The following is a 26,742-nucleotide window of genomic DNA, read 5'->3' as shown; positions in this document are numbered from 1 at the left end:
GTGGCTGCCACTACAAGGGTCTTCCCAGGCGCATACTCTGCCACTGGCTTAAAGCGCATGAGCCGCATGAGAAGTCTCTGGCACCTTAGTGGGACGTTGTCCAAATCCTTACTGTTCATTAGTGGGACCAGGGGCTTGTGGTCCGTCACTAGATTGAAACTCTCAAGGCCGTAGAGGTATTTCTCGAACCTCTCACAGGCCCAGACACTCGCCAAACACTCTTTTTCAATTTGCGCATACCTAGTTTCCGCATCAGTCAGCATCCTGGAGCAGTACGCGACTGGCTTCCAGTCTTCTCCATGGAGCTGCAGCAGCACAGCACCGATCCCGTAGCTGCTTGCATCAGCCGAGACTGCAGTGGGTCTGTTGACGTCATAGAAGGTTAACACCGGCGATGTCATCAGGAGCTCTTTCAACTTCTCAAAAGCTGTTTGTTGTGCTGGGCCCCAGGTCCAGACTGTTTTGGACCGGAGCAACTCGTACAGTGGCTGGCCCACTGTGGACAGGTTTGGCACGTATTTCCCCAGATAGTTCACCATGCCGAGGACTCGTTTGAGCTCGTGCACGTTCTCGGGTGCGGCGAGCTCCCGGATGGCCAGCACTTTTGCTGGATCTGGCCGCACGCCCGAGGCATCGACCACCTGCCCCAGGAAATGGAGCTGCTTCTGCCTGAGCACGCACTTGTCCTTGTTGAGCTTGAGCCCAGCAGACTTGACTCTCTCTAGGACCTTCTGGAGGCAGAGGTCATGTTCTTCCACATCTTTCCCGTACACTATGATGTCGTCCATATAGACGGCGACGCCTTGCAGGCCTTGGAGTGTCTCTGTCATTTTCCTTTGGAATATCTCCGGTGCGCTTGTTATTCCAAACGGTAGGCGCCGGAAACAGTACCTGCCGAATGGAGTGATGAAGGTGGTCAGCCTGGTGCTCTCGCTGTGCAGAGGTATCTGGAAGAACCCTGAGGCTGCATCGAGGCTGGAGAACATTGTTGCTCCACTCAGCTTGGCTGTGATCTCTTCCGGTGTAGGTAGGATGAATCTCTCTCTCTTGACCTGTACATTTAGCTTCTTAAGATCAACACATACACGCGCCTTTCCATTCTTTTTTAGGACAGGCACCATGGGGGCACACCAGTCCGTTGGCTCGGTTACCACCTCTATGATGCCGTTCTCCTCCATGCGGCGAAGCTCCTCCCTGACCTTGGGCATGAGTGGTATTGGGACTCTGCGTGCTGTGTGCACCGCGTATGGAGTGGCGTCGTCCTTGAGCCTAATCCTTACCGGCTCCGTCTTTAGTGTGCCATGGTCTCCAAAGGCACCGTGGACCTCCTCGATCCGTTTCACGAGGCCCATCTCTGCTGCTGTGGACCGGCTGAGTAAGTTATTGACAGACTTCCCTCTGATGACAAACACTGGGAACGAGTATGATTTGTCCTTGTATGCAGTGCTAACTTGAAATTGTCCTTGACAATCTAATTTGCCCCCTGGGCTGCTCAGTGATACGCTGGTCTGGCTTAGTTCCCTCTCTGGAATAAGCACATTAAAAGTCTCCTCACACATAACACTAGCATCTGCCCCAGTATAAATTTTGAACTGCACTGGTGTTGCACCAATGAGGAGCTGCACTGTCCACTGCTCATTACCAGTGTTTGCATTCACTGATCCCAAGAAGTATTCACTCTGTTCATCTGTCTCTGTTACTTCACTCACCGCTTTGGATTTGCACTGATTATGCCAGTGCCCAGTCCTGTTGCATTTATTGCAAGTTGAATTTCGCGCTGGGCACCACTCTGGATCCTTGTGCGCCATTTTCACACAACGGCCGCACTTCCCTCCGCGTTCCGCGCCTTTTCCTCCTCCCTTGGCATAGCGTTGCCATCTGGGGTTCTCTCTCCGCGCTCCCCGTACCTCTTGTATGGCCGCGGCGGCTCCCGTAGTCTCCCCCTGCGCACTGACTTGCATGTTAACTGTCTCTGACTGGCGTACAGACTGTATAGTTTGCGCTAAGGTGAGGTCTGACATCAGTTTCAACATACGAGACTGTTCTTTATCCTGAATCCCCACTACGATCCGGTCTCGGATGTTTTCATCCCTACACTGACCGAACTCACAGTGTTCTGATAGATCGTAGAGAGAGCTCTGATAAATGTCTCTGCCAGCTCTCCCGCCCGCTGCACTCTCTGATGAAATACGGCACGCTCATGAATCACGTTTCGTTTAGGGAAAAAAATAGCCATCAAAATTTTCCAACACTATCTTGTAGTTGTTCGCGTGTGCCTCATCATTAAACGTGAACGATTTGAAAATATTTTCAGCTTCACTCCCCATTGCGTATATCAAAGCAGAAACCTGTACATTACCAGGCTTCTTAGTGAGCTCCGTAGCCATTCGATACCTCTCAAACCGCCTCCTCCAGTCTGTCCACTCCGTTGGTTTATCGAAAGAAAAACTTTCTGGTGGGCTAAACTTCGCCATGATTCACTCTCTTAGTAAAAGAAAATGGCCCACTTCTGACACCATGTAATAAACACGGAATGTCCAGTCAGGTATCTTTTGTTGAGGTAATACTTTATCTCCGTTGTTGAGCATGTACAAAAAGAACCACATGCAGTCAGTAGCGTAAGTCAGTCTAACGTCGTAAAACTCAGTGTTACCACACTGACGTACGGCAGGTTACCGTAATGACTCTAAGGGCTCTTTCTCACTCACCATTCGGGGTCAAATCAGAGCCACTTCGCACCCAAAAAGGGTGTGTCCGTCCTAGTGAGAACGCTCCCCCCCCCGTCCCCGGGGACGCTGATTCGTCCCCGGGGGCGCTGAACCTGGACCGCTGAAATAGGTGGTTCCGGGTGCGCGCCAGTGGGAGCGGGGGGCGTGGTGTACAAACTTGTACCAAAACACGGGAGGCTTCTGTATCAACTTGCTGACACACACAACGTTGTTACTTGCTTGAATTTTGGGCAGATAAAAACATATAGCAACAACTGGACAATACCCACAAAAACGATATTTATGGGCAATTTGCGAGTTCAGACCTCAACCAAACAAGCATGTGGAGCATCACGGCTCAGTGGATAAAAACATATAGGCACGTTACAAGCACAACACTTCCCTGGCTCGCATTAGGCCTGGCAATTTTTTTTGCCATTGCTATGTCTATACATTGGTTTCTTGTTCGAATGCATTTATTTCTATTAGACCAGTGATGCGCAACCAGTCGGCCGTGATCGACCGGTACATCAATGACATACAATTATAATTGCTGCGAGCGATGGGCTAATGTTGGCTGCTAACTAGCGTTAGCGTAAGCTAACTAGCGTTAACCCTGGAAACGTTCAAAGCGCACTCCACGACACCAGTTCCATTCGTGAGAAAAGGGGGGTAGGTTATATTGACAAGGCTTGACAACAGAGGTTCAAATATAACTTCATATTTATTGGTTATTTGTTTCTTTTATATCAGCATCCAGTCTCCACCACTGTGCGTTAGCGTAAGCTAACTAGCGTTAACCCTGGAAACGCTCAAAGCGCACTCCACGACAACAGTTCCATTTGTGAGAAAAAGGGGGTGGGTTATATTGACAAGGCTTGACAACAGAGGTTCAAATATAACTTCATATTTATTGGTTATTTGTTTCTTTTATATCAGCATCCAGTCTCCACCGCCGTATTAACACTCTTCCTGTGTTTACATTTTCGAGCGTGACATCATCGCCTACGGCAAGCTTACACGCTCAAAACGCAAACCGTAAACAAAACCCAGAGTGCACCAAGACTGAGTGTGTACACAAACTAGAGGGGGGAGAGGGAGGGGGGGAGTTCGCACCCAAGGACGGAACGAGGACGGAACGGACCGGAACGGACCAGAATGGTGAGTGAGAAAGCACCCTAATACTCAGAGACCTCAATTATCACCCTAACTTAAAATAGAGATGAAAATGAATGAATACAAAATTGTGACCATCGATTTTCAACATTTTCCACATGCCATGAAAATAAACAATGTTTTTGACGCCTCTTTGTAACATAATCTTTATCACCATGGGATCTTCGTCCTTCATTGGTCTAAAAGATTTGTTGTGGAATATTCAAATGAGCCAAAACAGTAAGCTGTAGGCGGTTAGGTGGCCGAGCGGAGATTGCGTTCGTCACCAGCCCCGGAGCTGTGAGCTGGATTCGCCTGTTCGAATCCGGCTCACAGCTCCGGGGTTGTCACCAGCTTGGCTGGCCGTCTGCACTAATACAATTGGCTGTATTAGAGGGTGGGAGAAGCTGGCGGGGTGGGTCCAGGTCGTTGTAAACAGCGACTCCTACAGTTCGGTCGGGGCGCCTGCTAAGCGCGGATTGGACTTGAGGGGGATAGTGTGGTCCTCCCACACGCTACGCCCTCTCAATGAGAATCCGCGCTGCCAGGTGAAAAGAAGCGGTGATTGGCTGGACGTGTGTCGGAGGAAGCACGTGGTAGCCTCCACTCTCCCAGATGATCTGACTGTGGGGGGTAAGTGCGCAGCGACCAGGAAGGGACTGGGAATTGGCATACGACTAACATTGGGATGGGAGAAAATCGGAGGAAAATGGAGGGGGAAAAAGACCAAAAAAAAAAAAAAAAAAAAACAGTAAGCTGTAGGAATTCAGACGAGTCAATTTGTATATATAAAAAAATATAGAATATTTTCTGTTTCCACAGAGCTCAGTTTACAATTAAATCAGACATACTAAAACATCTGACCAGGAAGTGAGAAAGAACTTTGGTCAGACCGTACATTAAATACATAACCGACATGACGTACATAAGATAAGATAATATGATCCTTTATTGATCCCCTTGGGGAAATTCGGGTGTCAAAGCAGCATGGGGGGGGTACAGGTATCATATTTTTACCAGATATGATAAAGATAAGAAGAATTAAACAAAGAATGGGTCTATGGCTTTGTTATGTCTTCACACACGAACTGGAGAGGAAAATACCTTGGACCTCTCATATCTCCTGGCCCTCTTGCTGTTGTTTATAATAATACTGTCAAACTGTCACCTAGTGTCTTTGAGCTGTAGCTAGTTGATCATATTAACTAGTCAAAGCTGTACAGATATTTAACACAGATGGACAGATAACATTTCCGTCACAGATTCTAACATGGGCCTTTCCCATGTGTGGGAAACCCAACTATACCAACCCCTCTCTCTCCAAAAGAGATAAAGGCAAAAAAGGACCACTTGTGGAAATCCATGACCAGAACAGATGCCCCCTTTCCAGGCTGAGAGGCACACTTCACCCCCCCCCCCCCCCCCCCCCCCCCCCCCCCCGGTGCAACTCATATCCACACATTCAGGAATTCTTGAACCCCCCATTTTTCTTTTCCTCTGCTCTTCCCTACTGGAAGCTATGTTTGGCCTGAGGGGGGAAGCCGGAGTCATCGTCTTACTCAGAGAACATGTCCTCTCTCCACTGTGTCTTTATGGCCAGATTTACTGTGAGCCAGCTTCCATAAAACCATTTATTGGGGTTGATGTTGTTAGGTACACAGACCTCAGTTGCCAGTAAACATGTTGTTTAATAGCCCGTGCAGGAGAGAGAGAGAGGGAGAGAGAGGGAGAGAGAGGGAGAGAGAGGGAGAGAGAGGGAGAGATAGAGAGAGAGAGAGAGAGAGAGAGAGAGAGAGAGAGAGAGAGAGAGAGAGAGAGAGAGAGAGAGGGGAAAGGTAGAGGATTAGAGGTAGAGAAGGATTCATGGGAGCTGCCAGCTGGATCCATTCTGTCAATTTTTCTTCTTCTCCAACCTGTGCTGCCAGGGCTTCCTCTCTGCTCCTCCCTCTTACCGCTCACTATCTTCTTCTGTGGTTCTCTCCTGCTTTACATCTCCTCTAAGCTCCCCTCCTGTTCCTTCCCGCTGCATTCCTCCTCATCTCCATCACTCATCCCTCACGCTCTCCTTGTTTGTCTGTTCCTAGTTCCGCTTTCTCTCTCCGTCTGCTCATCCGTTCCTTTCCTCGCTCGTCCTCATCCTTAAACTGAATCGTCACTCTTCCCTCCTCTGTGGCTTCCTCTCTCTGTCATCTAGCCTCCTCCCACTCACCTCCTCCCCACCCTTCCACCATCGCTGCTATGAGCGCATGTGTCCGTGATGTGTAGGAGCAGCATTATGATTCACGTCTCATTGGGCATGCGCATCAGGCGGTGATGTCATAGAGATGATGACGGCTGTATGACATCACGTTGTTTGTGTGAGGAACCTGCCTGGCACCAGCCTGTCTTTGTCACGTACCGCAATGAGACAAACGTGTGCACACACACACACACACACACACACACACACACACACACACACACACACACACACACACACACACACACACACACACACACACACACACACACACAACACACACAGAGACACCACACACACACACACACACACACACACACACACACACACACACACAGAGACACACACACACACACAGAGACACACACACACACACAGACATATTACTTTAAGACGTCGCTCTCTGACATTTACTAACGCAATGTCAAGCTGAGGAATGAGCAATCAGTGCCGTGCAGTAAACAGACAAATGAGCTAAAGTGGGAACGAGGCGTCACATCAAGAGCTTTATCACCGGCATCATGCTGATTGAGAGGGAGAGCCCTTAACCCTTTCCATGCATGCACATTAAAGGGCGACCTTGTTTTATTCTATATACCAACATGAAGTTTCAACGAGCCATCCTATTTGCCGTGTATTACCAGAATACAGTGCCATCCAACATCAAGTCATTTGATACAGATATAGTGACACTGATCACCCAATATGCCCTCAGTAAATTAAATACATACACACGATTCCTACACTACCCACCCCTGTGTTTGTGTGGCCAGGCATGGTTCCCCCAGGCCAGCCTTGTGTGTGTGGGTCTACCTGAGCGGGACGCGGTGCAGGAGGCCAGGCCACCTGGTTAGCTGACCTATGGCTCTCAGCTGGTTGTCCACTCTCTCTCTCTCTCTCTTCCTTTACCAGGCCCCGGGGGGCTTACTGCAGACCTCCCAGCCTCCACCCAGACTCCAGCACAGCCCCCCAGCTTCCTACCAGCAAGTTAGGACGAGTCTCTTGTTAACCTGCTGGAACAATCTCTCTAGTTAACCAGTTTACTTCATCCGCCCTTCAGTCATGAGTGGGGCATCGGTGTTTAGAGGTGAGCCTGTTGTCTCTCTGAGATAGTAGTTCTATAAGCACCATTAGCTGCCGCAATATTCATCTTCATCATCTTCATCATCATCATCATCCTCATCATCATCATCACCACCACATGATTTATGTTATTTGCTTTGATATTCACATAGAAATGTTGATATGTGTCATGATTAGCCTGGTTGATGGTTCTTGATGATAGCATAATAATAAGGGCTGAATTCTATGAATGAGATTTCTGCGAGAGGAGGACACAGGCACCGGTGGGGGGATGGGGACGTGTTCTTAAGTCATCCAAGCAGCCAACCAGCTCCCCTGCTGAATAGATGCGCGATCACCGAAGCGCGAGGGGAGGCGCAACGGGCGCGCAGCTCGTCTCTCTATATCCAGCGAGACGCGCTCCTGGCTGCATTCACTCCAGAGTCCGACGTACCCGGGCAGCAGGCAGCAGGCAGCAGGCAGCAGGCAGGCGCACAACAGCCCCGCTCCAAACTGCAAGACAAGCACTGGATAAAAAGCACACGGACAACTTCTTCTCTGCCACTTTCTCGGCTCTCCTTTTGTGTTCTCTTAGGATCTACACTTTGGGATTATATGCAACGCGTTTTTTTGAGTTATTAATTACTGTATGGATTTTATTGTTATGACAAAATAGTCGTATTTTTGTGTGTGTGTCTCTCTCTCTATTATATATATATCCGTGAAAGAAGAGGAACTGTTGCTCTTGTTTCAAACTTGTGTTACGTCTGGTTGAAGCTGCATTTATTGGCCTATATAGGGTGAAGAACAAGTGCAACTCGATCCAAGCTTCCCTCTCAGGATTGTCCCGCTTTGGTCTCCAGGAGAGGAGCCATGTCGACCTGCTGTCCTGCCGACCTGTGTCAGCGAGTGAGAGCGGCTCGGGGACGAGGACATGCTCCTATGTGAACAACAAGAAGCCACTAACAGTCGCTCCACAACCGATCTGATTCCCTAACAAGTGCACGGAGTCGGACTTCGCCCACACTGGAAGCTACCCACTCGTTTCTTTCCCCGAGGGATGGTTCTGGATCCTCCGGAGCCAGGAGCGACTCTGAGGCTCCTACAGAACAGCAGCTTTTTCTTGGTTTGGGGGAAAACGAAATTAAAGGGAGATGAGAGCCGCACTTTGTTACTTCCTCCTGTGCACCTCGTATCTGCTGCTTGCCACTGCTGAGGTAAAGTTATTATGAGGACTCTGCAGATACAGCCACGGGGGTGGTATTGAATGAGTATGGTGACGGATATGCTGTCCCCCTGACACACGCATAGTGGCGGGGCTCTGTTTCTGTGTGCGCGTGTGGGGAGACTGGGGCTCCAGCACGGGGCCCCTGTGCGTGTGTCTGCAGACTCAGCGCGCATTTCTCACACAACTAGACAAGGACCTGCTGCCCGGCACTTTCCGTGGAACAATAGGCTAAAGCTCTGAGTACAACCTGTAATTAAGCTATAATCCCCAATATTATCACATATATTGTATTTTTAGCTAAGCCTACTCCCACGCAGTGATAACCTCATAAATGAGGGGGAAATGTCAACGAATGCTTATTTACTAAGAGAGGCTATTTTAAGAACAGCATGGATATCTGAACTCATTTTCTGATCAATAACAACCAACATGCCAGCAAACGTTGCCATGATGAGGTATTGGCTGCATGCTTTTGAAAAGCAACATTGCGAGACTGTACTTGAGTTATTTTGGGCTTTTGTGACAAATCTGTTTGTAGCCCGAGCCAACTGCGCAACCGTCTTGGTTGGTTGGGCTCAGCTCAGCGCTTTCATGGGAACCGCTCCGGTGTATAAATAGGTTGTTCCTGTGAGGAGGGTGCAGGTCTGCTCCTCTCCAGAGAGGCTGCTCGCTGGGCCGCAACAAGTGCAAGTGTAACGAGTGACTGTGAACGAGGGCAGAACATGCGTGCTGCAGTTGGCACACAGTTGCAACAAGTGCAACAACATGCTTATGGTATCGATCACGTTAACGGTGATTGTTTAAACCTAACGCATTAAGTTTCCACGAGTAAATAATCCCATTAGTGGTTTTGAGACTCACTTGACACAAATCCCTAACCGTTTTTTCTGGTTTGATTTCTTGCCCTAAGGAAGTGGAGATTCCCCAGGAACTGATTGAGAGACTGTCTCACAGCGAAATCCACAGCATCAGCGACCTCCAGCGGCTACTGGAGATAGACTCCGTAGGTAAATTCTGCCTCTTGATACTTGAATGCACTGCCCGTTGCTCAGTCTCACATACACACTCATGATGAAGAATACCCGATGCTGTTTACATGTGTGTGTGATTACCATTTACAACGACGAGGAGTATCATAAAACAAAGCAGACCAAGGGTGATAATCAAATGTAGGACGAGAGGGACTTTGACACAAGCTCGCCAGTACGTGGAAGTCAAGCACAGCACTGCCCAAGGCTGTAATAGCCATTCTGCTTGAGTTCTGTCAGACTCACCTCTGGGCCAACTGTCACATTAACATACGAGTCTGCTGCTCCGGGGCGGGTTCCTCGCGCGTAAAGGCTGTGCGACGCACCCGTTACATTCAATTGGGAATCAGACCAGTGTATTTATTACCTATTTTTATTAGTTAATTGAAAGCAAACACAAATTATATGGAGCTGTGCTTATGCCACCGTAAGGAAATGGTCACGGAGGAGTAGTGGCTGCTGGGCCAGGTTTTCTGGTACTGAGAGAACGTGGAGCATCCTATAGTCGATCGCGATAAGCAGCGTCTTAGTCTAGTGTACATGTTTGTCATGTTGTGACAAAGACTTCCACTCCTGTTGTGTATTTGCCCGGATTCGTTCAGCTGTTGTCACCGCAATAAACTGGCTTCATGACAAGGGTGATACACGTATGCTGTGCTCTAACCCGAAAAGGCAACTGGCAGCTGAGGCAAACCTCTGCTGTAGGCGAGTCGTGGTTCTCGGAGGTGCTGGCTCTCTTGTCGAGGGGGATCAGTCTCAGTCTCTTAAAGGTGGATTCGGTTACAGCTGGCACAAGCTGTTTGCGTTCACACAAGCCTCTATTTACTCAGCCTCTGGCCATATATCAAATATGGGGCTTTCCCCTATAGGTTTGTTGATGGAAATGGGTAATTTCTAAATTGGCTTTAATTGCTTGAAATGGTGTAGGCTACTTCATAGGTCACAGCTCATTAGTTACCTCATTGCTCTTATTGGCATTAGGCAAAAGCTACATTTGGGTCGTCTTTATCCTCATATCACACAAATAAATCTACCCTACAATAGCCATCACCCACATTGTTCCAGTCCTAGTATAGGTCCCTGGGGGAAGTGTGTTAATTGAATTCAAATGTCTTTCTTCAAACAGAGGAATGCTTTGCGGGGTAACAGTAGTAGGCTGATTATTATTACAAGGGCATACATGTGTCTCTGGGCAGACGGCCCCGCTGGCCCATTAAAATACTTTTGACGCCAGCCCAGGGGGGTATTTTCAGAGCTTTTGTTGCAGGCGGACAGGACAGTGAGGTTAGCGGCCTGGGCTGGACTGTACATGTGAACTACAGAGGGAGAAGCTCAGGGCCCTTGTGTCATAATGTCTGGATATATTTGCTGGGCCACTATACACTACAGTGAGCTAATTAATAGGGATGCAGTACTGGCATTGGATATCAGGCCAGGCTAATATGGTGTTGGTCTTTACCTAGAATTGACCTAGATCTCTCTAATGGAGAAAAACAGATGACATCTCTGATGATTTTGGTCCAGTCACAGTGTTCTAAGTTTTTACTGCTCAGTATTAATGGATGGATTGGCAGCCTACTTATCGACTGATACTTTGTTTATGACTCAGATTTGGCATCCCAATTAATGAAAGGATCAAATGAATGTATATAGGATGAGATAATAGCATACAGGTGCAATGGCCTGTCTGGGAAATCCTCATGAGTTGTGCATTAGCCTCGTCTGATTGATGTGATGAACTGTACTAATATATCTGGCGATAGAGATCATGGTTGTCTTGTTGGTTTTCTGCCTTCAAGAAGGGAACCAACATTGTGTCCACAGCCCATGGCCCTTCCTAGAGGAGCGGTGTTATCTAGGATCTGTGTCAATGGAAGGATGAACCAGCCTGGCAGGATGGATGTGTCAGTGTCACACTGCAGGCTGATCTGGCCGCTGTGCATTTCATTTAGCACCGCAGTGCTCTGAGAACAGCCTCACAGGCATGGTAGAGGCCCTGTGTGTGTGTGTGTGTGTGTGTGTGTGTGTGTGTGTGTGTGTGTGTGTGTGTGTGTGTGTGTGTGTGTCTGAATGAATGGTGTCTTCAGCAGGGAGTGACAGGTGAGATGACTTGCTGAAGTCTGCTGATGGCTGTCTGGCCCTGAGGCGCTCCTGTCCTCCTCCCTCTCTCTCTCCCCCCCCTCTCCCTTTCTCTCTCCCTCTCCCTCCCTCTCCCTCGCTCCCCCTCTCTCTCCCCTCCCTCTCTCTCTCTCTCTCGCCCTCCCTATCCCGCTCCCTCTCTCTCCCTCCCTCTCCCTCTCTCTCTCTCTCGCCCTCCCTATCCCGCTCCCTCTCTCTCTCTCTCTCCTCCCTCTCCCTCTCTTTCGGCGGCCCCTCAGCCTGCCTGCTCTTATCTCTCTCTCCCTCTGAAGGACTTTGACAGAAAAGGGAACCTGACTCTTGACACGGGGCAGAGGTGGAGGAGGCAGCAGGGATGATTTCTGGAGCTTATGTTCCCACTACACTTCACTCAGAAGGGGGGGGGGGGGGTGTTGTTGTGCAACCAACGCTGTTTAGAAATCATCCCTAGCCCTGCCCTCCTCCCTCTGCCTCAGGCAGTTTCTGTCAAAGTACTTCAGCAGGAGAGGAGCAGCAGGCTCGGAGCAGAGCTCGGTGAGGGGGAGGGAGAGAGAGAGAGAGAGAGAGAGAGAGAGAGAGAGAGAGAGAGAGGAGAGAGAGAGAGAGAGAGAGAGAGAGAGAGAGAGAGAGAGAGAGAGAGAGGAGGGAGAGAGAGGGGCAGGCCGGGAGACAGAGACTGTTACAGAGCCACTTATCGCCACACAAGGCAACAATATGTGGGTTGTATGCACAGGTAGAGAGTAAATAAGCAAGAGAGAGGAGAGAGGGAGAGTGAGTGAGTAAGAGGGAGTTGGTGAAAAGAGAGAGAAGGAAGAAAAGAGAGAGACAGAGAAGTACAGAGAGGTACGGCAGCAGGCAATAGAGTCTCCTGGCTAATGGAAGGAGTAATTTGCGAGTCATCAGAGTGTGATTCATGGCTGGAGACTGTCTCCTCTGCTCTCTCTCGTCCCAGGTTGAGGACGCTGCAGGCATGTCATTACCAACCTCTACCCCCCCCCCCCCCCTCTCTCGTTCTCTTTCTCTCCCTCTGTTGTATTTCTGTCTTTGCATTATATCCACTCTTCTCTCCATTTCTCCCTTCCCCAATTTCCTTAAGGGATTCATTAAGTAAAAATCTATCTATCTATCTATCTATCTATCTATATATCTATCTATCTATCTATCTATCTATCTATCTATCTATCTATCTATCTATCTATCTATCTATCTATCTATCTATCATCTATCTATCTATCTATCTATCTATCATCTATCTATCTATCTATCTATCTATCTATCTATCTATCTATCTATCTATCTATCTATCTATCTATCTATCTATCTATCTATCTATCTATCTATCTATCTATCTATCTATCTATCTATCTATCTATCTATCTATCTATCTATCTATCTATCTATCTATCTATCTATCTATCTATCTATCTATTATCTATCTATTATTTGTTTTAAGTTCAAGTTTCTTTAATAGTTGTCATACAGAAGTACAGAATACTTTTATACAAAATGCTTCTTACTGTTACGCTCCAGAGACTGTGCTAGACAAGATAAGTATGAAATAAAATAGTATAGCATGTAAAATAGAAGTAAAAATAGAGGTCACAGTGTTCAGCATAGACATATGTACAATGTTCGATGCAGAATAGAAGTAACTGAGTTACCATACAATATACAATATACTATGCAATGTACTAATATACAATACTATATAGTGCAAAGCAGAAATGGGATGAGGTACAATTTAGGTACAATTTACAGTAAGGTGTACGAGTTGTAGTGCAAATCCTTTACCAATAAATATAAAGTGTGTTTAGGTGATCTAAAGTGTGGAGAGTGGGTGCTGCAGTGTGTGTTTGTTTAAAGTGAGTGTGTGCGTGTGGATGTGTGTGCTGTGTGCATTTGATGGTTGTTGCATAGTGTTTATTGTTCGTTGAGCAGCCTGATGGCCTGGGGATAGAAGCTTCTTCTGAGTCTTTCTGTGCTCGCCTTGAGACTCCGGTATCGCTTGCCTGACCGCAGCAGTTCAAAGAGGCAGTTGTTCGGGTGGCTGGAGTCCTTGATGATTCTCTTAGCCTTCCCCCTGCACCGCTTGTTGTAAATGTTCTGGAGGGTGGGAAGCCCCCCTCCAATTGTGCGTTCGGCTGAACGTGTCACTCTTTGTAGTCTGCTACGGTCTTGTGCAGTGCTATTCCCAAACCAGGAGGTGATGTTGCCAGTTAGGATGCTCTCTATTGTACATGAGTAGAAGTTCTTAAGGATCTTCTGACTGACTTGGAACTTCCTTAGGCGCCTGAGGAAGTAGAGGCGTTGTCGTGCCTTCTTCACAACACTGTCAATGTGTGTGGTCCATGTCAAGTCCTCGGATATGTGGGCTCCGAGGTACTTAAAACTGTTCACTCTCTCAACCGGTGCCCCGTCGATGCTGAGGGGGCTGTAGTCCTTGACCCCCGACCTCCTGAAGTCCACAATCATCTCTTTTGTTTTGCTGACGTTCAGGGAGAGGCAGTTCTCCTGACACCACTGTGACAGATTCTCTACCTCTTCCAGGTAGGCCCTCTCGTCGTTGGCAGAGATCAGGCCTATCTATCTATCTATCTATCTATCTATCTATCTATCTATCTATCTATCTATCTATCTATCTATCTATCTATCTATCTATCTATCTATCTATCTATCTATCTATCTATCTATCTATCTATCTATCTATCTACCTTCTTCCGCCTCTTCTTCTTCTCCTCCCTCTTCTTCTTCTCCTCCACCACCACCTTCTTCCCCCTCTTCTTCTTCTCCACCACTTTCTTCCCCCTCTTCTTCTCCACCACCACCTTCTTCCCCCTCCTCTTCTTCTCCTCCCTCTTCTTCTTCTCCTCCACCACCTTCTTCTCCCTCTTCTTCTTCTCCTCCTCCACCATCTCCTTATTTGCGCAAAAAGAAAAACAACAAGAAAGTCCTTTTGTGATTCTGAAAAACAAAAAGCAGGAAAGAGGTCCATGAAGGCTGCCTTTCTTCTCTCCTCTCCTTTCTGTCGTCAGCGCTCTTACACGGCCGGTCTCTCCGGGTGGCCACCGGCGTGACGCCCTCCCTCTGCCCCTCTCCATTCCTTCATCCCTGACAGGGAGAGAGATGAAGAGAGGGATAGGGAGGACAGAGAGAGGGAGGGAGAGAGGGGTGAGGCGCTCGGCGCGCTGGGAGTTCTGTCGGTGACCCGCAGCGTTAAAATGTTGTTAGGTGAGGAAATCAGCCAGCTGTCATAACGTGTTCCTCTGACAGCACTGCAGACAGCATACTGTGTGTGTGAGGGTGTACGGTGTGTGGGGGTGTGTGCGTGCTTGCTCCAGACATATATAGATGTGTGTGTGTGTGTGTGTGTGTGTGTGTGTGTGTGTGTGTGTGTGTGTGTATGTATGTATGTATGTATGTGCAGGTATGTGTGAGTACATGTGTACATGTGTGTGTGCTGTTGGCATAGAGGGTATATGTCTGTGTGTGTGTGTGTGTGTGTGTGTCTGTCTGTCTGTCTGTCTGTCTGTCTGTCTGTCTGTCGGTCTGTCTGTCTGTCTGTCTGTCTGTCTGTCTGTCTGTCTGTCTGTCTGTCTGTCTGTCTGTCTGTCTGTCTGTCTGTCTGTCTGTCTGTCTGTCTGTCTGTCTGTCTGTCTGTCTGTCTGTCTGTCTGTCTGTCTGTCTGTCTGTCTGTCTGTCTGTCTGTCTGTCTGTCTGCATGCACACATACACGTGCGTACGTCTGGGTGTATTAGCCCATGACAGAGCGATAGCGAGGCCCCGTTTCAGACCCAAGGCAGGCAGTCAGCCTCAAGCCCCAGTAAAGACTTCCTTTCTGCAGACCTCTGGTTCAGGGTCACTGGCTACCTGACTTGACTGGGTGACAGGCTTGAAGGAAACTCTCCACTCTCATTGAGGGGACAATATTTGGGTTGGGGCTTGACAGAGCTAGGAAGGACATCCGAAGGTAAATAAACAGCCTAACCCTGAGTTAGAGGCTTTTATAGGTGGAGGAAAACCCTTCAGATGGATCTGGTCTCAGTACAAAGGAGCTGGATGAGTGGAACTTGTTTGTCTATGGCCAAGCTTTGTTGCACTGGTGTACATGGGCTTTAGCTTTGTTATGAGGATGGTGAATATGGGTTTGTGTGTGTCTGTCTGTGCGTGTGTCTGTGTCTGTGTGTTTCTGTGTTTAGTGTACAGGTATAGGATTGTATTACCAGGTAATGTGGGTGTACTGTACCAGACAAGTAATGTTGGACCCACCTACTTTGCAAACACACAGTCCGTCTCAGACTCTGCTCTTTGGGAAAGGGCCGTAATCCAGCCAGCTATAGCTTTATCGTTTTATTGTTGCTTTGGCACTTTGCAATAATCCAGCTCATATTCTAGGTGGAGACCAAAACAAGTGTGCTTTATCAGATGACCATGACTAGAATACGCTGAGCCGGCTACACCAGACTGGAGTTAGAGGGATTTAGGAAGCTAGCACGGCAGCGTAGCACGGCAGCGTAACAAAACATGTACTTTTCTGAGCCGCCCAAATTACAGAAAAGCAAACATTTTCACGTAAATGAGAGACATGAAACCACTAATTAGGCGCAGGGATAATGGCGGTTGAGTACCACCTGTCAAATGACCACTTTAGTCGCTGTGTGTTTGTGAAGGCAGGTTGTTTTGGAAGGAGCCGGGTGACTCAGCTGTCCTGTATCTCGCTACTTCATTCCTGGTGGGAAAGTTTCCCCCCTAACGAGTGAGGCTGACACACAAAGTGTGTAATTACACCACAGTCTACATAAAACAATGCCACCTATACCATGTTTACTCTGGAATGTTCACCTCAAGCGGTGACATCATCACCAGTGGCCTGCCGGTACGCTGAAGGGAACCCTAAATGCTTAAGGGTACCAGAGCGTGGGTTTATAATGTATACTGCACAAGAAGCAACTAGGAAGCTAGCATCTCATTATGGTCATGTGACTAACCATAGCATTGCTTGTTGTGGAATGGGTATATAAAACATCAATGGGAGATCACACAGGCCTTTCGGTGAGGCCTGGCTGGCCACCTACCACAGTCATTCATCACCATTAAAGCTCCAGTGGCTTTTTAAAGACTCTTTGTTGGTTGATTGGGAAGGCGGTGTGGTTGCGTAAGCCTCCTCTGTCCAGTGTCTGTATATGCCTGTGCCTTTTATGTGTGTGTGACATTGTAGTAACATTGCTGCCTTCTGTTTTTATGAGGTACGGGAAACAATGTCATTGAGGAGCCCAAGCACCACCACAAGCACCACCACAACAACCACAAGAACAACTCCCATCACCACGGTTACTACAATGACCTGAAAAGCTCCCAGGTCCACAGCCGACGCAAGAGGAGCATCGGTAAGCCTGAATGGATACCTAATGTATGACACAGCTTAGTTCAGCACAGACCAGAACAGAGTAAAAGCATGGTATTATGCAACAGAACAGAAACACCTTTAGACACTATGGCATGGCAAGGCTCAGAACAACACTACACCACTTCTAATGAAGACATCTACCTAGTATTTACCGCAATCAAGGAATCATGGGAAATAATGGCAGGCAGGGGCAGAGGCTTTGGGTGGGACAGGGGGGGGGTGTGTGTCTGTAATGGAAGTCTTTTGATTGGCCCAGACCCTGTAGATCTAAAGACTCACACATCAGTAAAGAAATGTATCCTTAAGCGTGGAAATTCCAGGCATTCAGGGTTCATGTCACGGCTCGCCTTGAGTCCTGAGTCAGATTGCTTCATGAAACGCCACGCGGTACGATATCTGATGGAGGCCTAGAGAGAGAGTAGCGTGTAGAGGGTGATATGAGCGCTAAGCCCGGCTGTGTGTTCTTTATAGCTCTCCAAGCATGTCATTTAAACCAACGCAGGATATTGTGGCAGGTCATATTTCACGTATGCGCTTCGTATCACAAGTATACGATACAGTAGACCCCTTTGGCAGCCATCCCACAAAAGCCCTCACTTACTGTACTGAATATGTGCATCATCTTTACGACATAATGGCAGCTTACTGTACGCTTTCTGTTACGTCTCCAGGCATGTGTGCCTGTCGGAGCGTTAAATGTGAAATTAATGCTTACTACCTTACCCCTTTTTCACCACGAGAGGGTCAACCACCATTAGAAGCTTTACAGGAAGATAAAAGGTTTTATTCTGGTCTCGCTGCATTAGCCATCAGAACGGGATGTGAACAAAGAAACAGTCTCTCTCTCTGTCTCACTGAGTTGATCCCAAAGCTCCTTAGCTGATATGAGATCAGGCTTTTGGGATCGTCTGTTGTCTCAGCAGCCTTAGAGGCGTTTGGGTGTGAATTTAAGCCAGATGAGTGGATTCCCAAATCAAGTGAATCATCAAGTAGCGAGCGCTGAAGGAATGCATTGTGTGGGAGTGAACAAGGAATACAATGATATATCGGCGCATACTTGCAACTGGAAAATGGAGTCATTGGAGACTCACAGATCTAATTAATTTCTCTCTCTCTCTCTCTCCAGTGGAGGAGGCGGTCCCGGCAGTGTGTAAGACGCGGACGGTGATCTACGAGATCCCCAGGAGCCAGGTGGACCCCACCGCCGCCAACTTCCTGATATGGCCGCCGTGCGTGGAGGTGAAGCGCTGCACGGGCTGCTGCAACACCAGCAACATGCGCTGCCACCCGTCTCGCAAGCACCACCGCACCGTTAAGGTACGGGCAGCCTGCGCACACAGGATTCTGTCTCCTATCACTGAGCTGTGTACTTACACACATTTCAACATATACAAGATAAGAAGATGTATGCAAGAGCACATACACACTCACACACACTTAAAGGAGTCCGAAAAACGACTACATTGGTAAACGCACAATCTATCACACTCACTCCACTTACTACACAAACACCGTCTTAAAGCATTATATAAACACACATACTCCTTACTGATGCAAACACACATCATCCCGCCGACACACACACACACACACACACCCCTACACGCATGTGCTCTGTGCGTGAACATATCCAGAGCAGGTAAGTATTGTGGTAAATCACACTGGAGACAGCCTTGATAACTACAAGAGGAGGGTTGAGTCAGCCTGTCTTCCTCCATGCTCCTCTCCTCACACGCACGCACACACACACACACACACACACACACACACACACACACACACACACACACACACACACACACACACACACACACACACACACACACACACACTCACTCGCTCAAGACCCAGAACCTTTTCCTCTACCTCGGCCTGTTAACCCCAGCACCCCATCACCCCACAACCCCCCCCCCCCCCCACACACACACACACACTCTCTCCCATACAGTATCCCCTTCCCTTCATCACTCCATAGCTTGTCTGGCATGGGGCCAGGGTGTCTAGGTGGGGGTGAGGAGAGAGGGGTAGAGGGAAAGAGAGATAGAAAGAGAGAGGGGAAGGAGAGAGAGAGAGAGAGAGAGTAAGGGTAGGAGAGAGGGACAAGGAAAGTTAGATAGATACCATAGATAGATAGATAGATAGATAGATACAGTAGATAGATAGATAGATAGATAGATAGATAGATAGATAGATAGATAGATAGATAGATAGATAGATAGGTAGTTGCTGCCCTGTGATTGATTGATTGATTGATTGAAAATTCTATTACGTAACAGATTGCAGAATGGGTACAATACAGTACAGCTCAATACACACAATTGTTAAGGGGATGCAGACCAGAGAAAGACTTTCGTCTTGTTTACATCAGGGTCCCCCATTTTCAATTAATCTTAACATATATGACATACATGACATACAGATAGACAGTACTGCTACATCTATACATTTATGACGTACCAGATTTACAAATACAGTACTGTTTGTGATACAAAAAGAGTCGGCTGGGTGGGGGGGGGGGGGGAAACTGTACATTGGAGGTGGTTGGGTGGGTTGGGTAGACGGGGTGGGGGGGGGGGTAACTGTACATTGGAGGGGGTTGGGTTAGGACATTTACTGTACATTGGAGGGGGTTGGGTTAGGACATTTACTGTACATTGGAGGGGGTTGGGTTAGGACATTTACAGGGGCCAGTTTCGAATTGCAGTCTCCCGTAGGTGCTCTTTGAGAGTGGTTTTGAAAGTGGGTAGTGATGGGCGGCTAGGTGGCGCAGTGGGCAAGGCGCTCGCTACCAACGCAGGAGATGCTGGGTTCGAGCCCAGCTCTCGGCGTTGCTACCAGCTTGGCTGGTCATTCATACTAATACAATTGGCAGTATTAGGGGGTGGGAAGCTGGTGGGTGGGGATCGGACGTTGTGGACAGCGACTCCTACAGGTCGGTTGGTGCGCCCACGCAGACCCTCGCCGCTGAGAGATCGCGCTGTGCAGGTGAAAATATGCGACGGCTGCCTCCTCGAGTACCGGAGGGGACACGTGATGCAAGGCTTCGTCCACATTGCAGCCGGCTTGTGGGAGGCATGACCTAACAACGTTCGAGACAGGGGAGGGACCAGGGTGCATCAAATTGGAATGCAAAAATTGTATCTCAACATATCAATCTGTCTGGGGTTGCATTTTGTTCGGACAAACATAAAAATGATTTGTGCAAAGTTTGGGAAAGATTCGTTGAGATTTAGAGGTAGCACACAGCATGTGAAATATATGAAAATGGGCCTTTCTGGGCGTTTTTACTAGATAACATGACAAGGCAATTTCAAAAACGGCAAGAAATAGTTTGAGAACAACATTTAAGAACAAAATGTTTGATAACAACATTGAAATAGTCTTTCAAACATGTCTCAAGCATCCTAGAGTCCTAGACCTGGTCCAGCTTGCGCTTGCAGCAGCGAAGATTTGGCCGTGTTGAGCGGTCATGCTCAACTGCCTGTAGCACATTCTGCAGGTGCTCCTCGCTCCTGGCTGCTGCCACAAAGTCTGACGTCAGTTTGACGCCACGCTCGGCACAGTACTGGTAATGCTGTACTGGTAACCCAATCCTCTACATCCAGTGAAAGAAACGCGGGATCGATGTGCAGCAGGTGCATGCCGAACCAGCAGTCTCGGTTGGCAAGGTCAGCCAAGCTGGTGGTCGGCGAGAGGGTTGGAAACTTTGGCTTGCCGAAGCCAGTGCCAAAGCGGAGCTGTGGGGCTTGCATGGATATATCAGCTGGCTTGTGCTCCAATATAGCATCTGCAAGTGCGCGCCGCTCGCCAACTGGCACCTTGGTGCTGAAGAGTGCCAGGGGCAGCATCTCGCCTGACAGGTACCATAGGTGCCGCTTCAGCGCCTTAATCGCTGATGCTGCGATGCCCTCGTCAACAGACTTGTATGCGTACAGGTTGTGGTAGAGTGTAAGGTCATTCCATGCCGCATCTACGGCCGTGTCGCAGGTCAACCACCACGTTGCGTAGATGTGCGTGATGAAGTTGGCAAACGCCCGAATCTTCAGCACCTGCTGCTGTGTAGTGATGGTCCCCTGAGGAAGCAAGGCAATGTGCTGCTCCATCAAGGCCAGCTTGAGAGTGTAGAGCAGCTTAGCCATCCACCGCGCCTTGTGCAGTGCTCCCGGTCGTTGGAAGTTAACTGGAGTGTGCTCTGCACTGTCTGCACTCTAGGGCTGCAACGATTAGTCGACATAACGATGTCGATTATGAAAAATCGTCGACGAGATATTGTTGCGTCGATTAGTCATTAAAAAAAAATATTATAGTTTTTTTTCGATGTGCAGCAGGTGCATGCCGAACCAGCAGTCTCGGTTGGCAAGGTCAGCCAAGCTGGTGGTCGGCGAGAGTTTTTTTTTTTTTTTTTTGCACTACCTATCTTTGTGAAAGTGGCTTCTCAGCTCTGGTCCAGCCAGCTGAAGACTTCTTAGCTTAACATAATAGACAGACGGTAAGTTTGGGGGAACTAATGGGATAACTGGGGATGTTGTTTGGTCCTGACAAGAGTCTCAAAGCAACTCTGAGGTCATGCTCAATGTCCAATCTGTTCCTCTGCTCTGTCTTCAGCTGGACCAGAGCTGAGAAGCCACTTTCACAAAGATAGGTAGTGAAAAAAAAAAAAATTATATATATATATTTTTTTAATATAATTGTTTTTCGATTAGTCGACTAATCGAAAAAATAATCGACAGATCAGTCGACTACCAAAATAGTCATTAGTTGCAGCCCTACTGCACTCAGATACACAAGACATAGCTGCACGAACTCGCGATAGTCGCCTCGCTTGTAGTCGAGCACTCCTGCAGCGCACACAATTAGTTCAGCACGCAACTTGCCCAGGAACGGTGGTTCGGCATCGCCAGGAATGTAGCGGGCCAATGGGCCGCTGTCCTTGTGTGGCAACAGGTTCCAGTTGTCGCGCAGACGTGTAAACAATGTAACCTCTGGCGAGCGTGACGTCTCCACCTTGAGGTCAGTGAAGATGTGGCTGAGGAGCACCTCGCTGATGTGGTGGCGGCACCCGGACCAGAGCAGTGGTCGACCCAGTGAGAGCTGGATGGCAATGCAGGCTGCCGTGAGATGGCCAGTGTTTGACGCGGTGGTGTCAAATGCCATGTTGACAACCTGATCGGTGCAGCACCAGTCCTGCAGCAGCTTGCATGTCAGCCGGGCAATGATCGTTCCACATGCCTCATCAGTCCCCTTCATGTATGCTGGCACACCAAGCAGTTTGAGCCGCTCCGCGTCTCCGATCACCACTGTCAGACGCTCCTCCAACTGGCGCACATTGTTGAGCATTGGCGTCAACTTGCTGTCCCAGTGCAAGGTGCACATGGGAGGTGGTGTCCACTGTTCTTGCTGGTCCTCACTGATGGCCTGCAACACGTGGCGGCGCGCTCGGTCTGCTGTTGCGTAGGATGTGGAGACCTTTGCCGAATTGCAACCGGATTCCTCGATCAGACCGCCTGCTGCATTGGTGTGATCTTCAACCGTGTAGCCAGTGACACAAGACTTGGCCGGCTGAGAATGTCTGATGGAATGAAGGCTGTAGTGCCAGTCTTCTTACGCTCACGGGTGGGTGTGTTCTCAGCCGGTGGAGCAGCCGTTTCATCTGCATTGCTGTCTTCATCACTTTCGCTTTCCAACACCACCGCCATGCTGGACCTCGCAGTCATCTCCTGCTGCTCCTTGGTAAAGCATGCCTGCTGCGCTGCTTCACGCTAGTTGCTAGCATCGACAAGCGCTACCATCTTGTCGCATGCTCGACGATCACTCACCATTGGAATATTGGCCTTTCCATAAAATGGCCGCACCTGCTCCAAAACGTCCTTAGCCGCATGGAACCGTGACAAGGCTCCGGTCAAACCTGGCCGCTTGGCATGCAGTTGCGTGTCGCAGTTGTACAGCATGCACCGCAAGATCTGGCGACCACTTGGCAGTTTGGCACCAGTGATGATGGCATCTGCATTGGTTATGCTGGGGCCCAGACCAAAGACCAGGCTGCGGCTGCTCTGGCGGGAGCCTAAGGGCGGCGACACCATCTTGTGAGAGCTGGATCCTGTGGTGGGTGATGGTGGCGTTGACTCCGTTGAGGGATTGAGTAAACTGATGAATTGCTGACCAGAACTGACCAGAATTGAGTAAACTGCGATGCAGAGCCACACAGGCAAAGCTATTTATAGGCCCATCCCCCCAAAAATTGTAGGTGCGAGATGTAACAATGTTGCAATTCACACACACAGACTAACGCGCGCACACACACACACTCAGACACTAACAGCAGGCCATGTTGGCGGAGGACAGCATGTACTGATGTACCGTTTCACCTCTAAATCACCTCGTATTGCAAAAATATTTAGCATGTATTGTTTTTACATGGATGGTAACACTTTTAGCACCCAGACGAATCAATACGCTGGAAATGTGTATTTTGATGCACCGGAGGGTAGAATTGGACAATGCGAAAAATGGGGTGAAAAAGTAGATAAAAAAAAAAAAGTGGGTAGTGATTCACATTCCTTTACAGCTGTGGGTAGGGCATTCCACATTCATGTGGCATAATTGCGAAACATGTTTAGTCCCTTGTTTGAGCCGAATCTGGGTTTAACATGATTTGTGGAGCTCCCTCTGGTGTTGTGGTCGTGGTATTCACTGACCTTTGGGAAGTACTTTGACATGTACATGGGTATCTTAGTGGTATAGTGTATCTTGTAGACCAGGCCCATTGCAAGTTGCTGTACTCTATCGTCTACTCTAAGCCATGATTCCTAGGTAGTCAAAGTGGGCAGGGGTGAGGTGGGTTCTAGGAGTAAGGTCAAGCAGTAGTCTGACCAGTTTGTTCTGTGATGTTTGTAATCTTGTTTTTAGAGCCTTTGAGGCGCTTTGGTACCATGAGGTGCAAGCATAGTCGTAGTACCCTTGAATGAGTGCTCCTGCCAGAGTCTTCAGGGTATTCTTGTTTACCAGAGAGGAGATCCGGTACAAGAATTGAGTTCGTTTGTTGACTTTTTTTGATTACATTGGATGCCATTTTGTCACAGGAAAGATTTGCCTCTAGGATGGAACCTAGGTATGTAATTTCATCTTTCCTTGTGACAATATTGTCACTCACTGTAACTGAGAAGCCGTCGGTCTTGCTGAGTTTGTTATTTGAACCGAAGAGAATGGACTCTGTTTTACCCAGGTCTGATGATAGTTTGTTATCAGCGAGCCAGGTGCAGATTCTGCCGAGTTCTGAGCTGAGTGTTTTTTCAACCTGTAACTTGTTCTTGTCAGAGACCAGCATGTTAAGAATGTCTGCATGTCTCCAGTCACTTATCTCTCTCTTTCTGGAATAATGGAAGAATGGAAGAGAGAAGAGAGAGAAGAGAGAGAGAGAGAGCGACTGAACAAAGGAAGGAGAAGGAAAGGGTTTCAGGGCCCTCATTTATCAACGTTGCGTATGCACAGATATGTGCGTAACCCCTTCGTACGATCATTTCTAAGCAAAGTGTGGGACTTATCAAATTGAACTTGTGCTTGACTTTGTGCGTATATCTAAGCACAGCTCGGAGCATGCGTAGCTGACGCCCGGTGGTAGAAGATGAAGCCTGCATGTCTGCAACGCGGAAATAAGCTTCCGTGCATTACTTCCAACACTGGCGTGTTCAACATATGACCCGTAATTCATTATAGTTCATTGTAAAATAGCGACAGTAGTGTAATTATAACGGGCTCATGCGCGAACAAGAGGTTGGCTGCTTGTTTGGCACGGGGGGGAAGACGCAGAACACCCACCTCCAAACGCGATTAAATATTGTTTCCAATAAAAAGCGACATACTATTATTTTGTGTCATGTTTCCAAATAAGATTGGCCACAACAAAATGCTTTCTACTTCAATTTGTTGGTTAGAATAGATTACCTCGCTCCGTTGAAACTTCACTGAGACTAAAAGTAAAAGACAGTATCTTTTTCTTTTTGTGAGCTCCGCACACAGACGTGATAATAATAATAATAACAATAATAGCTTAATTTTATATAGCGCCTTTCAAGAGACCAAAGGTCGCTTTACATAGATAGGGGGGGGGGGGAAATAACAAAGTAATAAACATAGTGGACATACACAACATATGAATATGATGATGGGATTCAAGTTCGCGTTTTTATTGATCACATAGGCAGGCTATACATGGCACAGTCCATCGTGATATTGTAGATGGATCGAGCAATAGCTGTTACTGTACCACCCATGTAGCTGTCAAAGCTCCATCACAAATGCAGTTATGTGAATAGAAAGGGATTCCACTCAGTGATGGGCATTTGCCTGATAAATGTCGTTGCTGCCGGGAGGAAAGGAAGGCATGCTGCATGTTTTCAATTCATTAAATAAAACGGATACTTTTTGCAAGGGTTTACTGACTGTCATACAAATAATCATAACCAACTACATACTGTAACTTTTCAGTGCACGTTCTTATTTACATTGTGACAACAGCCTTGTGAGCTCCCGCACACAGACATGATGGAATTCAAGTGCAAGTTTGTATTGATCACATATAGGCAGGCTACATCATACATGGCAGTGAGATTCATTGTTCTTGTATATGGTCTCGTATTATTGTTTATATAGGCTACCCAATACCGACATCAAAATAGATTGTATGCATCTACAAATCATATGCAGCAGGTAGAAAATTGATGGGAAATCCGTCGGGATTTGGAATAAAATTTTGGAGAACTTTAATCCCTGGGTATTAATCGAACAAAACGGAAAAAGGCAGTCATATTCCAGCACGGTCTTTATTAGTTAATATGGTCTTTAAGTTAATAGATATCATATCCGACATCACCGTACGTGTGTACATGTCTGTCAGCCTGCGTATTTCTCCATAACACGCTTCCCTCGGCTTAGTCCACTTTTCCACATTTCATGCGGGTGTTCCATTACCATATATGGTTAATTACGGGCGGTGCTATATGCAAATACCTAAAACTGTGCACGAGCTGCAGCATAGGATCAAAGTGATATTTATCAAGACAGGTGTGCGTACGACCTGTGTACGCATGTGTGATAAATCCAGTTTTTTTTGTGCATACACACATTCTAAATTCTGTGCTTACGAACGAAAGTAGAAGACTTTCTAAGAACTGTTGATAAATGAGGGCCCAGGAGCTCTTTGGCATGGTGTACTGTAGCTGTTCTAGCTCAAAGGAGACACAGTGCTGGCTGGACTGAGGCTGTGTTGCTGCTGTGTTTACACTACAGCCTGTTAGTTAGCGCACACTGCCCTGTGCGGAGGTATGGAAGCAATGTGATCTGGTCTAGATGAGTGTAATTATGACACTACCGGGGAATAAACAGGATAGCCGGGAACAGCGTGTAAAGTGTATGTGTGTGTGTGTGTGTGTGTGTGTGTGTGTGTGTGTGTGTGTGTGTGTGTGTGTGTGTGTGTGTGTGTGTGTGTGGTGTGTGTGTGTGTGTGTGTATGTATGTATGTATGTATGTATGTGTGTTCTTAGGAGGGCCATAGTGTGGTGTGTGTATGTGAGAGTGGGGGTAGTAGTAGTGTGTGTGTGTGTGTGTGTGTGTGTGTGTGTGTGTGTGCTTGGAAGGTGGGTAATGGTGTGTGTGTGTCTGTGTGTGTGTGTCTGTGTGTGTGTGTGTGTGTGTGTGTGTGTGTGTGTGTGTGTGTGTGTGTGTGTGTGTGTGTGTGTGTGTGTGTGGTGATAGATCTCGCCTGGTAGTGAGCCAGTAAGACATGCTCTCTGCGGTGAGCTGCT

At 47.9% G+C, this 26,742-nt stretch overlaps 1 protein-coding gene across 1 annotated transcript; it reads left to right on the top strand.

Moving 5' to 3' along the window:
- Positions 1–7,610: 7,610 nt before the first annotated feature.
- pdgfab (platelet-derived growth factor alpha polypeptide b) lies at positions 7,611–18,585 on the top strand (the record flags this gene model as incomplete). The annotated part of the gene is made up of 5 exons (XM_084338695.1): positions 7,611–8,381; positions 9,303–9,399; positions 16,782–16,922; positions 18,069–18,259; positions 18,577–18,585. The coding sequence occupies exons 1-5, from the start codon at positions 8,319–8,321 to the stop codon at positions 18,583–18,585; spliced, it is 501 nt and encodes a 166-aa protein (XP_084194821.1). The 5' UTR covers positions 7,611–8,318.
- Positions 18,586–26,742: the final 8,157 nt, after the last annotated feature.

This window comes from Notolepis coatsorum (genome assembly GCF_963971535.1).
Source record: "Notolepis coatsorum genome assembly, contig: SCAFFOLD_386, whole genome shotgun sequence".
NCBI lineage: Eukaryota > Metazoa > Chordata > Actinopteri > Aulopiformes > Paralepididae > Notolepis > Notolepis coatsorum.
Note: the sequence above shows the minus strand (reverse complement) of the source record. Positions and strands in the feature narration are given on the sequence as shown.